The following is a 15,456-nucleotide window of genomic DNA, read 5'->3' as shown; positions in this document are numbered from 1 at the left end:
TTAATATCAGAGTAAGCTGCATTGCTAAATCAACACACCTTTCTTCTAGTACAGACTTGTTGCTGGACCAAATTGAAATATTCTGGAGTAGTTTTATCAGAACAGAATTGCAGCAGAGAGGTGACTTCTGAGATTGATTGTCTAGCAAGTCAGATCAAGTCTCAGGGGAACAAATTCCTCAAGAATTAATGATGTTTGAAGCTAAGTATGATAAATCCACACCACATAAAAACTTGTGAATGTCTCAGTGTAATTTTGGAATTGTGCATTAGTCTTTGATCATGAAGGAAGGGATATGTTAAATGTGCTCACATTATGGTATGAGTCTGTCTTTAGGAAGCAACTGAGGGCTTCCAAATTGCAGCTTAGCATCTCTGCCATCCCACTGTGATGTGGTCAAGGTTTCTTTGTTTTTCTGAGAAAAGATGGCGGCTGTATAAAACATACAAAATGGAAACTTTTTAATACCTTATTATTTCCAGCATCTTCTGATAACGAGTAGTGTAGGCCAAAGCACATCTCTCAGAGCAGGGAGAGTATCTTCTAATACCCATGTTATGTGTGCAGCCCCACTGTTGGTGAACACATTGCATTTTAAATGATGGTATTGTGTACGTGTACTCTTGTAGCCTAATTAGAGCATTTCTGATGCTCTGTGAGCCTATCTGCAGTCAAGAAGCTCTAATCTCCCGAGTTTTTGCCAGTTAGGTCATATCAATAAAACATCACACATTTTAAAATATGACTTTCCCACAAACAGTGTATACAATGGTATAATGATAATTTTTAATGCAATTAAGATGGGAGATTTATCAGTAATTCATACAGTAGGAACAAATAAACATTGCTATATCTTTCTCTATGTATGTACATATAGTCAATATTTCTCATAGAGAACACATAGAACACCTTTCCCAGTGCCATTATCAGAACACCATTAGAAAATCTGCCTCTTTTCCCCCACACTAGGTCAGATGTTGCTATATTGTACAACGATCGTTCTGTTCTTGAAAATCATCATGTAAGTGCTGCTTACAGACTCATGCAGGAAGAAGAGATGAACATCCTGGCTAATCTAAACAAAGATGACTGGAGGTAAGACTCGCTGTGACATTCAAAACTACTCCCAGTATTTAAAAATAATAAAAACCACCAGGCCTTCCCTGTGGAGTCTATTTTAAGAGTTCAAATTACAGGAAGTTGACAGTGGAAAGAGTGATGGATGTTTAGAGCCTAGGGAAGGCTGCTGTGGTGTTAAGTGTTTGGTAGACTGTATAATTTTCCAAGTGAGGCTGTGCATTTATGAGGAGCAGTGCTAGAGTGTGTGGACAGAGTCTCAGGTGAAATAGCTCTTTAGGAAAACCACAATGCTGCCTGAGCTGGGCTGCCTTAGTCCAGCATGACCAGTGGGTTGAAATCACAGAGCAGAGTCACACTCTGCTGCCAGCTTGAGCACTGCTGCTCCTGGGATTTCAGCATAGTCACGTCTTAGTTAAGCATTAAAAATTGAATTGTGTGGACAGTCCAAAAATAATAAAGGCCCAGAAGTGCTACAGAGCATTTTTCTTTTTATTTTTAATTTTAGTGTAATTCATGAAGAAAATTTGGCCAGCTGAAAGATTAAGTATCATAATTGATGTATTACAAGTAACAAGACCCGTGCGGCTAAAATTCAAGTGTTAGAGTAAAACTCTCTGTTATGTAAAAGGAAGTGTTATCTTTGTATATTGTTGATGGATACATATTGTATTTAAAATATGAGTATTCTGTGTGTTTCTGTAAACACAGATATTATTCAGCGGCACTAAAGAAACCCTTGCAGACAAGTGAACAGTGAAGTTCAGAGAAATATGTTCTGCTAGGGGAAAGCCTCCCACTATGAATGATGATACCATGAATAACAAAGCTAAACTCTGCTTTTTTTTGTCTTTTCACAAAATTATACATTTATGAAGGTATATATGAACATCAGGTCCTATTTTGCTGAGGTGTATATTTAAAGACTGACAGTTTTACATGGTAGATTTACATTATTTTACTTATTTACATGATGAGAAAACCCCTAAATAAAGCATTTATTGAATATGAGTTTGCTGGGCCTTCTGGGTTTCAATTAATTTTTATTCTGTACCTTTTTTATAAAATAGTTTAAAAATCTGTATTTTTTAAATTTAATACAAAGTGAGATAAGAAGCATACAATTTTTAGTTCTCTTAAAAGAATTCTTCTTAGAGGATATGCATTTAGATTTAGTTATCAGAAGGTTTGTGTTGTACATTTAGTTCTGGAGAAATTTCTTCAGAAGTAAATTGTAAACTTCATTGATAGGTGTCTACACACCTAGATTTTCAATGCCAACAAGAGCCAGCCTTGTTCCTCTTGAAACTATTTTGGGCCTAATAGTTTTGGAGCTGATAGGTCTCTGTGACCCTATTTTTGCTTGTCCTAGCTATTGAGTATGGAGAAGATTATTGTGCCAGTAGGCAGCCATCAGAAACTCATATTCTGTCTTTTACAACTGTAATTTTGGAGAGTTTAAAAAAACTATTTTCAAATCTTCAGACATGTTGCCTTGAGTATGTTTTTTTGAAGTGGTGTTGTTTCATATTGCATCCTACCAGAGAATGCTTCTGAGTAGGAAGAGGCTGAAGTTCTTCAGCTGAATTTCAATCCAGGAGTGTTCCAAGGATGGCTTGAAGACACTTATGCTTATCCCTAGTCCTGGCTTCTTCATCACTGGAGACCACCATGAATCAGTGTAGTCTGGGAATCCCTGCAGCAACATACAGTGGCTCCAGCTGATAGAAATCTGTAGTACAGTTTATCCCTGTCATTCCCTTTTGTTATGCCACTGAGGAAAAGAGTAGTAGGATGAAACCCAAATATTTGCGAGTGGAAAGAATAAAGGGGGGGAATGTGATAGGCTCTCTTCATGTTTCTGAAGAACACTCTTCTCTGCATAGATTGTTTGGCCATGTCTTCCCACAGCTTTTTGTCCAGTTCTGTTGTGGACCATTTTATCTAACTTTTGTTGCATTTCATTTCTCTGTGGTTTTTGAACCAGTGATAAGCTACTACATTCTTCTGGAACTTGCACATTCACACACTGGCTTGTTTACACTTACCTTTCAATCTTTTCTCACTATAACCTGATTATGTTTTCCTAGAATATCTTGTTTTGCAAATTTTGTTTTTATAGAGTACACAGATGCTATTATATGCAGCTCATTTGAAGCTGGTGAGATTTGGCAACTATAGAAAAGTAGAATTTATCATCTCTTTTTGGGTATATTCAGTAAAATGTAGAAGAAATGTATGAATTGACTAATAAGCTCAAGAATCTAACTAGGACATTCAGTTCCGTGTTTTGTCATTTAGCTCAGCAATTACATTCTGTTCTTTGAAGCAAGCAGTAAATTCCAAAGTGCCTGTCTGTGCCAACCTGCACAACCTGTTGCAGCGTGATACTTCAATTTAGAGGGTCAGTCATGGAAATGACAGTTTCCTGGTATTCACTGCTAATATCTAGAAATTCCTGTTACCCTTTATTTAATTGATGCAATGATGGATCTGGTAGCCACTTAACAGAGACTCTCAAATTTTCTTATTATTACTGGAGTGAACTTCTTGGATCTATACTGAAATTCATGCTGTTAAACAAACAGTTTGGAAGGTTGCACTGAATCAAGTTGGCAGTAAATTGAAATGATAATGTGTTCAACTTTTCAATGTACTTCCTGGCACTGATTAATTTCTTTACTTCTGTCATATCTATTTTCTTTAGTTGCAGCCATTTCATTTTTCAAAAATTTAACACTGATGACTATTTAAACTGAGGTTCTGCTAGTTATTCTAGTAAAATGAAGCAAAATGACTGAAATTACTTTATAGTATTCAATTTTCTCTTCTACATGTTAACTTTAAGAAGATAAATGTGCTAATAAACTGCCAGCTTCAATTAAGTTTAAAACTTAAGACTTCTGGTCTGAGCTGGGGAACACTGCCAGCATTCTGAGGATGATGTCCTTTGTGGATAATGCATGTGACATTCATAACGATTTTTCATTCTTTTCTTGACTCTGAAAATTTGTTCCAGTCTTTGATATTGTTTTGTGTCTTTCACTTAGTGCCCTTAAATAACTAAAGAGGGATGCTCGTTTGTGCATGTTTGTTGCCCTTTCTCCTTTGATTTAGCAGGTTCCCAGTGTTCCAGCACTCCATGCAAAATGTCATTGTAGGTGGTGGGGCAGTATTAATGTCTCAAACCATCCCAGTCATAAGGCATACAGTGATATATTGCCTGATTATCAAAAACAAACAAACAAACAAAACAAAAAACAGAGAGAGAAATAAAATAGTATGTGTTATGTATAATGCAGATTCTGTCTAAGGCTTCCTATAACTTGAAGATGAGGCTTCAATTTTCACCTTGCTTTTGCTCATCTTAGTCTGTTCCTGCATTTTTTGATTAGTTTCCAGCTGAGTAAATGTCTTTGTCATGGACAAATCCAGATAAAGCTAGTTTCTATTTATTGGCTAACTACTTTTTCAAGAAGTTCATGTGTCACTCCTTGTCTCTTTATTACAGCATTGTTGATGTAATTTTTTCACATAATCTTGCATCTATGTTTTTTTACAGTGTCCTATCTGTAGGACTTGTAGCTGTGGGAGGGTTGAGAAAGGATGACAGCAGAGAACATGACAATTTACTTAAGTAAGGTGGAGATGGTAGACTCAAACCCAGTAATCTTCTGATTCTGGGCCTGAAAGATTGCCATGTGCTGTACGTGAATATTGTTACCACTTCCCTTCATAGTATGACAATATCTATGAGTCTTTTTGGGTGGTAGCAGGTATGTGTATTATCCTGAGGCTTGTAATTTGTAATGGGATCAGTCCAAGTTAACCCTCTGCACAATGATAGCAGAAGAAGTATTTGTAGCTCCAGTAGAGCTTTACCTACCATTTCCCCATCAGGTTTCATTTTTCTATCCTCTTGTTATGGTGGATATGAGCACAGGCAGTTAACAACTGCAGAAGTCTCTCTTTTGCAGTTAAGCAGATTTTTAGTGGCCTGAAATCTTCAGGAGTGTGTGACAGGACAGTGCTATACTGTTTGATCCTTATCCAGATGTTGTAGGTAAGAATTAGGGTTTTTTTTTTCCACTGCCATGACAATATAAATAAACTGAAAGTGTGGTTTTTCTTCACTGTGTGTGTCTTGCCTAGTAGGGGTGAGGTATCTTGTGAGTAGGGGTTAACTTATTTCAGATTACTCTGAAAAGTTCAGACATTGAATGTTCCTAAGAAAATCTCCCATGGAAAGGAGAAGTGATAATTATCTCTATAATTATCTTAAAAACAACAGGGTTTAACAATGCAGAGCCCTCATTCCTCTTGTAGTGTTAGCTGGAATTTTTTTTTGGTTGGTTTGTTTTTTTGTTTTGCTTTTATTTTTTTTAATGGTTTTGACTGTTTTTGAAGGGTACACTTTGAAAGCAATGTGGAGGAGGAACAGTTGGGATGTAAAATAATTAGTATCTTATTATGAGGTCAGATAAGGCATTTTCTAAACACAAGTTGCTATGAGTGCATATTATTGAGTAGAAGTGAGAACATTGAGTCTTTATCCAGTTACATTAAAGCAAATCAGGAATATATACATAAAAATCAGCAACAAATATCTGCTTAAATATGTAATTAATTTGGATCAAAAGAAGTCTTGATAGTCTTTATAATAAAGTATTCTAATAGCCGAAAAAAAACCTGCAAATTACCTCTTGAAAGCATAGTCCTTTGAAAAGATCTGCATGTTTTTTGATTTGCTTAAATCAAATATATGAATACAATATGAAAAATCATATTGAGAATGACTAAAGTAGGATTTTGCTGTTGTATTTGATACTTGGTAAATTCCCCATATACATATGAGCACCACTGGTCCTCCTAGGCCATTAAAAAATCATATAAAGAAGGACCCACTGGACTCCTACATGGTCTATATATGATCATCAAGGAGACAGAATTTTCTAAATCAATAATTATTGTTGACAAAATTAATTAAATTTTCTATTTACAATCAGAATAAAGTTTCTTACATTATTCATGTTTTATTAGTTTCATATTGATTAAATAGAAACTGGACAAGCCAACATCTCTAATCATATACCAAGACAGAGATAAATTATTAATCCCAAACCTGTTCTGATTCATTAAATAGGTATTACAATACTTTTGGAATGAGAGGTAGTTTGTCATAGTGATCATATCTTGGTGTAAAGTTGATAGTATTTCAGATGTAATACCTCTTCCTCCTCTGAGAGCAAGCCACCACAGCCTTTCTCCTAGGCTTGGTGTTATGCACACTCTTCACTAATATGAGGGCAGTAAAAATGTATCCTGTTGCATGGTGGTAAACCCAGAGAACAACTTGTATTTTGAATATTCTACTGCTGGAAAAAATGAGGAATGACTTATAATGGGCAAGAGAATTGCATGTAATATTAGTTTATGTACTAGGAAATAGGATTTACAAAATAGTGTGACTCTGAAATAATGACTGAAGAGTACATTTTCTGAGGTACATTGCTTTCACAGAATCCCTTTAGGATACAGTGTTCAGGTTGTTAATAATTTATTTAAATGCTTTTTAAAATGTAATAAAACCCATGATGTTGTTTTGAAAGTTATAAATTAACAAATACTGCTTAAACAAATGTACCATACATAGAATAAATGAATTTTAATCAGTCATTTTGCTTTTAATTATTCTTAGGGAGTTGCGTAGCTTGGTCATTGAGATGGTCTTGTCTACAGACATGTCGGGTCATTTCCAACAAATTAAAACAATGCGACACACTCTACAGCAGGCACAGGGGTAGGTTATTTTCCATTCTGTTCATTATCTGCAGTCTTTCAATGAGCTCATATTCAAGAAAAGAATTTAAATAGTTGCTTTTGTTTTGAGATAATTGGAGCATGTCCTTGAATTGACAGGGTAGACAAAGCCAAAGCCATGTCTTTGATTCTACATGCAGCAGACATAAGCCATCCAGCAAAATCCTGGGAACTGCACTACCGGTGGACCATGGCCCTGATGGAAGAATTTTTTCGACAGGTGCCATTTTTAAAATCCTTTAATAAATCTAGTTCAAGAAGCAATGGTTACACAATTGCATATTTTAGTCTACCAGCAAGGTTGGTTGTGATTGACAAGCATAGTCAGTAGTATATATGCTTTATTCTTCATACATACCACTGACATTGATTCGACTTCTATGTGTGTGAATAAGACAAAATGGTTATAGCTCTCTATTTCAGCTGGTATCAGTATTCTGAGTGTTGTAGCATTTTTTTTTCTTTCAATTATAATATAACTTGTCAAGCTGTTTTCATTCTGTAGACAGAGATTTATATATGCTTTGAATTATAAAGAAGCACCAGAAGGGTAGGATGGGAGAAAATAGGAAGAATTCACGTTCAGCAAAGAAGGCAAAAAGTTGTCTCCATTGCACATTTCAGGAAGCCTTTCTATTTCTTTTCCTTGCTAGTATTTGCCATGCCTATGCCACATAGATCTGAAGGTGTTGCTCTCATAACAGCCTGATCCAAAGCCAGAGATTAGACAGTATCATCCTGTTAATGCTGTGACCATATACCCTAAACCAAAAATGAAGATACACCATTGTGAAAGCCTTTTTATTTCTGTGAGGTACTGAATTCCAAGAGAAAACCCTGTAGATGTTTGTGTCACTGCTGCCATTTTTTTACTCACCTTAGCAGGCGAAAGAAAAAACATTTCTCCAGAGGAAAATACTCTCCCCATGATCAATATTTGTGACCATGGACATTGTCAGCATAACAGTTACTGAAGTACAATTGATAATCCAAGTCCAGTTTAGGTATGACAGTTTCCAGAGTTATGCACAGATTTTAAAAAGAGTTAATACAGATCAGGGAACAGTGTATGTCTTGCTCAGCTTGATTGTCTTGATTTTGCCATATATTGACATTTTCAAATCAGAAGGGTCACCCTGGAAAAAGGGACCAGAGAATAAAAAAGGAAGTATGTTAAACCATGAGGCTGTTAGACCCATCTGCCATATAAGGTTCCTATTCAGGTCCTGGAGATTCTTCATATGAATTCTCAGTAAGGGAGAATCAGGGCATCCTTGACTCTCGACTTTGCATTGGGAGGCAGACTGGAGAGCTGGTGCCTTAATATAAATAATGAATGGATTGAGTTTTGTGGAAAAAATGAGCAGTCATGAGTTTGTGTGCTTCTGTCAAGGCAAATTTTGAGGGTTTTGAACTTGAAAGCAAGAAGGAGGAGCAGATTGCCCATGAAAAAAGGTCATAAAATGACCAGCTGTAATAACATTTTAGACACAGATAAACAGACTAGACAGGGCCCTTGGGACAGTGAGGCAATGTGTCCAGCTAAGTGGAGGTAGCATTAGCAGTAAACAATACCACACCAGTCACTGAATGCACAGAACCAGCTGATGTTTTAGTTATTCCTTTATCCATTCATTAGAAGGAAAATCTGGATCCCAAAGAAGCTGCTCAAACACTCGAGAAGGCATTTAATAATAGCAAGTAAAAATAATTATGTGTATGCAACTCAGCAGTATAAAAGACCAAATTCTTCCAGGCTGCAGGGGAGTGTGTCAGAAACAGAATTCTTTCTACGTACTGCTAAGGACAATGTTTGTGGAGTAGTTCCAGCACTTTTAAAGTGTGATGAAGTACCAGCACATATATAAATGCAGAAACAGTAGGTCTCCTACTTCCTGCATGCACTGGCTTGTTGTGCATCCTCTGGTCTGTCATCTGAGCCTGTGTGAGAGAAATCTCTGGGATTTCCAAATCCATGCCAGCCAGGATGAAGTAGTCCAGATGTATATGAAACCCCTTAATTGCTCTTCTTTGTTTCTTTAAAGATTAAACTACTTCTGTACCTTATGAGAATAGCAGTAGATTCTGAAAGAAGCTGATGCAAATCCAATGCTTTCATAGACAGCTTTCAAAGTAGTGAGCACTGGCAAAAATATGAACATCCACCTTGACAAAAACTTTGTTAACTACAGCTAATAGTTAAAATATATGCCAGTGTTAACTTGAGGAAAAAAAGCCCAACAACACTTTCAGTTTAATAGCAACAGCTACAGAAAGCATATTGTAATATCTAGGAAAATCTGAGTTACTTGTTTAAAATAGAAATACAGCCACCCATCTCAAATCCTTAAAAGTAAAGAAATACAAAATTCCAGTAACTCAAAGAAGTACCACAGTGCCTATAATATTCTAGTCTCAGTCTGAATAGATCCAGAGACATTAAAAGAAAGTTAAAAAGAGAGTCTAGGGCCTGGACAAAGCATTTTTTTACTGTTTGATTTGTATCTTGTTTTTAAATCCTGTTAAATTCTAACGACTGGTTTAAATATCAGTGCTGTGTCCATTATTACAATTTACAGGAGTCTTAGATTTAAATTACACTTAAGTATTAATTAATATTATGTTTATTGCAAAGTAATTAATAATTAGGATAAAGAGCTACTTGAAAACAAACAAAAAAAATCCAAACTCATACATAATTAGTGTGGAATTCTCTTTTTTTAAAATACCTTTAGATGAGAAGATTGCAATATTAGTACTACTTTAGAAATCCTGTATTCAACCATGGCTGAAATAGTTAGAACTACCCCAGTTTATATGATATTACAATCTGGCCCTTGTATTTACATGGAGATGCCACTCCCACTGCTCCTAGTAGCAAGAGTTCATGTGTTCTTCCACACTCTGAGTTCAAATTATTAGCACTTCAATAAAAAATTTAATGGCCTTAGTGATAAAGCTCTCTACTTTCACATGAAATGCAATCTGTGAATTGCATCTGTTCCTGTGGCTGGATTGGTTTTACTGCTTTTGTGGTTCTAAGCCTTTTCCAAATATACTTCAGAGAGACATGATAAAAAGACTAAGGAAGGTTAATACTGCCCCCTTCATCCATCAGTTTATGTTTTCCCAGTTTTCCTTGGGAGAATGGTATGTTCATGCAGTGCTCCCCACTGAATGATAATCTAACAGCACTCTCCATGACAAATATATAAGTTTATTATAGGTTTCCCTATATCTATAATGTCAGTGCTTCTGGCAGCCAGGTTTGCAGGTTTGTCCAGCAACACCAATTATAACCTCCTTTGAAAGATGTCTCTTTAGGATTTTATTTTTTTTTTTTTTTTTTTGGGGGGGGGGGTTGTGGTTTTTTTATTTTTTGTTTGTTTGGGGTTTTTTTTGTTTAGGTTTTTTTGTTTGGTTGGTTTTTTTTGTATTGGTTTGGTTTTTTCTTTTTTTTTTTTTTTTTTGTGCCATGAGACTTTTCTTTTGAGGTTTTGCAAATCAGTTGGTCTACCATGCTGAAAATGGAGATACACCTTCCTGTCTGTTAAGACTGTTGCAACAAAAAAGACTCTTCTAATCTGCTAAGTGCTAAAAATATTTCAGAGCTAGGTTGTACAAATCTTCCTTGTAATGAAACTGAATTTGTATTTTTTGTGGCTTCAGCAGCAGAGACATGCCTGCTAGTGAGAATAAGTTCAAGTCAGTTCATACACTTGACATGAGTAAATCCATTGAAGTATTTTACATGTTGGATGAACCGGTGTAATAGAAGGAAACACTCAGCATTTGGCATACTATTACAAACATGTCTAAGTATCTCTAGTCCCATTACATCTGGATCAGCAGAACTAAATTGTGAATACAAGGACTTCATATATTTTAAATCTCATTAGCAGATGCCTTACTTTTGAGGAGAACTTGCAGTAAACTTCTTTACATAAAAGTTGCCAAAAGTCAGAATTTAGACTCTTAACCAAAATATGAAGATTTGAAGATTTGTCTGACTTGTTTTTATTTAGGAATATAAATTAATGAAGAAATCTTGAATAAATACTAAGAATATTCAGATGCCTTTGTCATTCTGTCCCACCATCAAATATATGCTTATAATATTAAACATTGTTGTTTACAGGGAGACAAGGAGGCTGCTTTAGGTCTTCAATTTTCCCCACTTTGTGACCGCAAGTCCACTTTGGTAGCTCAGTCTCAAATAGGTAACAACAAAATGTGCTTTTCTCTTTTTTTCTGTCTGTGTAGAAGCATGTAAATTCACAAGGACATTTGATTTACCCATTTTGAAAACTAAATGTTCAAAATTCCATCATATGGAAGGTATTACTTTGCACCTATCTGTTCACCAAACTCCTGTGCTTTTGCAGCATAATGGTGCTGGTCTCAAAAGAACATGATGTAATTTCACCATATGTGAAGGAGGGGTAGGAGAGGGATTAACCAAGGTACTGGACATGAGTCCAGCTTCTACTGTACACACTTTAGAGTCTGGCAGATCATGTCCTCAACTGCTTCTCTTTTGCTTAAGAGCTCACAGGCCTATCTCTATTATAACCTGAAAGTACCAGTTTGTAGATGCACCTCAAAGCTAATTAATAAATCAGCCCTCTGGACTGTAAGTAAGCCTGTCAGTGTCTCAGGGTCAAGCTACAGAGGGTCAAGCCTCCCGGGGTTGACAAGGACCACTGCACTCAGTCACTTTTCATATTCTTTATTCCATTTCACTGGGAGTTTGAAGCCAATATGTTTAAGCATCATATCTACTGCAGGAGAGAAGCTGGATTCTAGACTGTTGCTCACCTTCACGCTGTGTTGCATGGTTAGAGCATGAAGACATCTGGAAATCCATTGCTAGCTCATGTTTTAACATATTTTTTTCTGTTAAGTGCTCAGTAGAGAATAATACTTCATTCTCTCACTGTGTCATTCCATACCGTGATGAGCACTTTAGAATGTAAAAGACATTGTTCAAAGCTGACATCTCAGAACTGTGGGATGAATGCTGTCTCCTAAGGATATTACTTGTTCTCTTCACTGATTTGACAGAGCCCTCCTACACACTGTGAAATAACACTTTACCTCCACAGAATAATAAACAGCAATTTGAAATATTAACTCCTTGGGAAGAAACTCCAAATGGTAAAAGAGACAGCATGGCTTGTAGCGCTCTGGCTCAACAGTAGCTTCCCTTCTATTCAATAATTAATACTCATTTCAAATGGTAGGTGTGTTCAGCAGTGCATAAAATTTACAAGAAAAAAGAATGAAAAACTGTAATTATTAGTATCTACTTATATCTATACAGCTTCTATTCAGCTTCAATTGTGCTTTTTTCTTCAAGATTATACTAGTGGTATCTAGTATATTGAATTGGGACTGCAGTTAGAAAATCAGCCTAACAGCGAGTATTCATGTTTAGATTTGAGACTTGTGGAACTATAAAACCTGATGTTCTCTCTTTTTCTTTAGGTTTCATTGATTTCATAGTAGAACCCACATTTTCTCTTCTTACTGATTCAATGGAGAAAATTGTTATGCCTCTTATAGAGGAAGCGACAAAATCTGAAAGTCCTGCATTTGGGACCCCCAGGTATGAATGCACTGCTTTGTTATTGAACTAACATAAGCTCACATAATAATTATAATAATATGATTCACAGAGTTATCTCAGTTATTTGAAGCTGGGGAGGTAACAAACAGCTGTGCAGTATTGCCACCCTGTGGGGCTGCGTTGTATTTGCAATGTGCTGGTTTGCCCCATTCACTGAACAATTGTACATATAAAAAGGCAAAGTCCCAATAATGATCAGAATAAACATATACAAACCATGACATTTATTTCTACAGTTTTTAAATATAATCTTTCCAACAGGTTATTGAAATTCCTGTACCTATAAGGCAATGTAGTTACAGCAGTGTAATTTGAGTGGCTTGCTGAAAGCATTGTTGAATATTCAGATACTGCCTTTACAAATACTGCCTCTGTTATTATATTTGTATTTCATTTTAAAACTGTAATTTGAGTTTTCACTGAGGTTACTAAATGATAGGTCTGCAATAGTTTTCCTATATTTTGCTTGCTAGAAGCAAGTAGGAGTTACTAGAAGATGGTGTTCTAAGTGTTTTGGGGAACAGTGCTAAACTAAGGTATTACTGATAACAAATTTGTTTACATACTCCTTCACAAATGAGAAATTAGCAGCTGCAAATGATTAGCAACTTCAGGCTTCATTTTTGGTTGATGTTCATGACTGAATGGTGAATGAAAAAAGGCTTATGATCCAGCAAAACTTCCTCATGTGATGGAGGATAAAGGGATTTTTTCTTTGTATGGAATCAAGAGCCACACTTCTGAGGAGAGTGGAGAACCTGTAGTATGATGGAGAAAAATCTGAGCCAGAGAATTGCACACACACTACTGTGTGGACGCCACGAGATGGTGTCTGGAAAACATTAGAATTATGGCCTATTCTTTCCATTCTATCCCATTCAACATCTCTGGGCCACATGGAAATTACAGTCAATTCTTCTTGTGAAGTTCTTGTTTGTATGCTCACTGCAATTATTTTGTGATTAATGGAAACCAATTTGTATGCATATTAACATCTGTCTGTGGTACCAATGAGATAAGTCATGCAGCAAAGTTGAGTAAACAAAACCTATTAAGACATGAGTACCTGCACAAGGTTGGAAACAGGTCTTAGTTTTTAATTCTAAGGAAAAAAGAGCATTCATTATTTTTTTTCCCACCATATACACATATGGATAATTTCACTTCTGCTAACCTGTAGATGTAAAGTAGCTGCAGTCTCTATTTAGTGGATTTTAAAGCCACTCAAATCTTGTTTTGCCTACATCTGAATCTTTGTACCTTGAAGAGAATTTCCAGCTCAAGCAAAACTTACCTGTCATATATATACGTCATGTCTTTGTTTTTTTAAATGGGTCAAAAAATAATGATCAGATGCCTTTCCTGTGAAACCCAAAGATAACATTCACCATTCAAAAACACAGCTAAGAAGCTGCTCCAAAATGGCTGTGTAAACATTCTTTTTAGAGTTGGATTACAAGTCATGTATTTTCAGCTGTCACATTTTTTTCAAGAATTCCCTGGAAAATGGACAGCAAGACATCTTTTACTTTAGGCACACTCTGGTAAAAAAAAGTTAGTTCCTAAGCAACCTGATTGACATGAGCTGTTTGTGTATTATTAAAATTGCCTGTGTTTATAATTTGGGTTTCTTTCCCTTGTCCAGCCAAAATAGCTTGGGAGCAGTAAGCAATGCTGAAGCACACAGACGACCAGGGTTTAAAAGTACAGGTGATGGAGGGACTCACACAGAAAATTCTCTAGCAACTGTAGACCTAAGGGGCTTCAAGGACAACTTGATGAAGATCATTCAAGCAAACAAAGAAAGATGGAAAGAATTAGCAGCAGAAGGTAATGATATGTTAAGGTAGAATGTTTTATAGGTTACTCCCTAAGATCTCACCTACATTCATTTTTTAATTTCTCCCAACCTGTGAAAAGGCACAGTTGTCTTGTATTCATATATTTTATGTCTTAATATTTGTTTTAGATGCTCCTGTTTTGCTCTCCCAGGAGGTCTAAAGAGGTGCAGGTGGTTAGGGGATGAGAATAAATCACATAGCCTATGCAAGAAGGCTCTGTGCTGCACAGCTTATCTTTAGAGGTCTGGCTTAGAAAAATGCATTCTTTCACTTTTAATTGTAACTGATGCTGACATCTGTTTTAAATGCCAAAATCAACAATTCAAAGTGATGTGTGCTGCCACATTTCTTCAGAAACATAAAAGTTGTACTTTGCTATTAGAAATGCTATTTGTTCCCCACTGTATGGAACAAAATTCTGTATTGCAGGCTTCTTGGGACTATGCTGTAGGCAATTATATAAATGACCCAGTGGATCTAAAGATTTGGGCAATCACTGCATGCATTAGGCCCAAGCAAACCAAAAGTGACTCTTCATTTGCCAGTAGATAGTTAATAAAGCCAAACCTGCACCGAGTATTGTAGTTCAAAAGCCATACCTGAAAATTATCTGAAATTACAGTTACCTGTGTGAAATGTTTTTCAGTCACCTGAGTGATAATTGTTGAGAAAAGTTTATAGCTTCCATCTACGTTAAGTGAATGCCATTTGGGAATATTTTGTCCGTGGTCTGTGTTATTTCCTAGTACGTAACTGAAATATTTCAGCATAGCATTTCACTGCTGAGACTGGTCTTGCTGTATATGACCTGACACTGACAGCTGGGAATGATATCCATAAATCCAGTGCCAGCTTTGTTTTTCATGCCATCATCCAAATCTATGTCTTTTTTCCCAAAGAGGTGTCAGACAAGACAGAAAAAGAGAGCTAAACAGTGATAAAATCCAATTTAGTGCTGAATTGCAAATGAATATTCTCATTTGGAGGCTATTAAGAGATCTTTTGTGATAAAGGTTTGAAAGAGTCAGGTGGGAAGGGGCATCTGAGGAGAGGATTCCATTAATATTATCTCTTCTTCCTGAGAAGCTT

General features: G+C 36.1%; 1 protein-coding gene across 6 annotated transcripts in view; it reads left to right on the top strand.

Annotated features, from left to right (window-relative positions):
• PDE1A (phosphodiesterase 1A) overlaps positions 1–15,456 on the top strand; it is a 144,967-nt gene that overhangs the window by 112,259 nt on the left and 17,252 nt on the right. For all 6 annotated transcript variants that reach the window (XM_077785108.2, XM_021531325.4, XM_021531322.4 and 3 more), the window contains 6 exons: positions 970–1,095; positions 6,776–6,877; positions 6,997–7,117; positions 11,036–11,117; positions 12,385–12,505; positions 14,172–14,356. In XM_077785108.2, coding sequence (XP_077641234.1) covers positions 970–1,095; positions 6,776–6,877; positions 6,997–7,117; positions 11,036–11,117; positions 12,385–12,505; positions 14,172–14,356 — 737 coding nt within the window. The remainder of the gene's footprint in view (positions 1–969; positions 1,096–6,775; positions 6,878–6,996; positions 7,118–11,035; positions 11,118–12,384; positions 12,506–14,171; positions 14,357–15,456) is intronic.

This window comes from Lonchura striata, chromosome 7, assembly GCF_050655825.1.
Source record: "Lonchura striata isolate lonStrDom1 chromosome 7, ASM5065582v1, whole genome shotgun sequence".
Lineage (NCBI taxonomy): Eukaryota > Metazoa > Chordata > Aves > Passeriformes > Estrildidae > Lonchura > Lonchura striata.
This window is presented reverse-complemented; position numbering and strand designations above follow the sequence as displayed.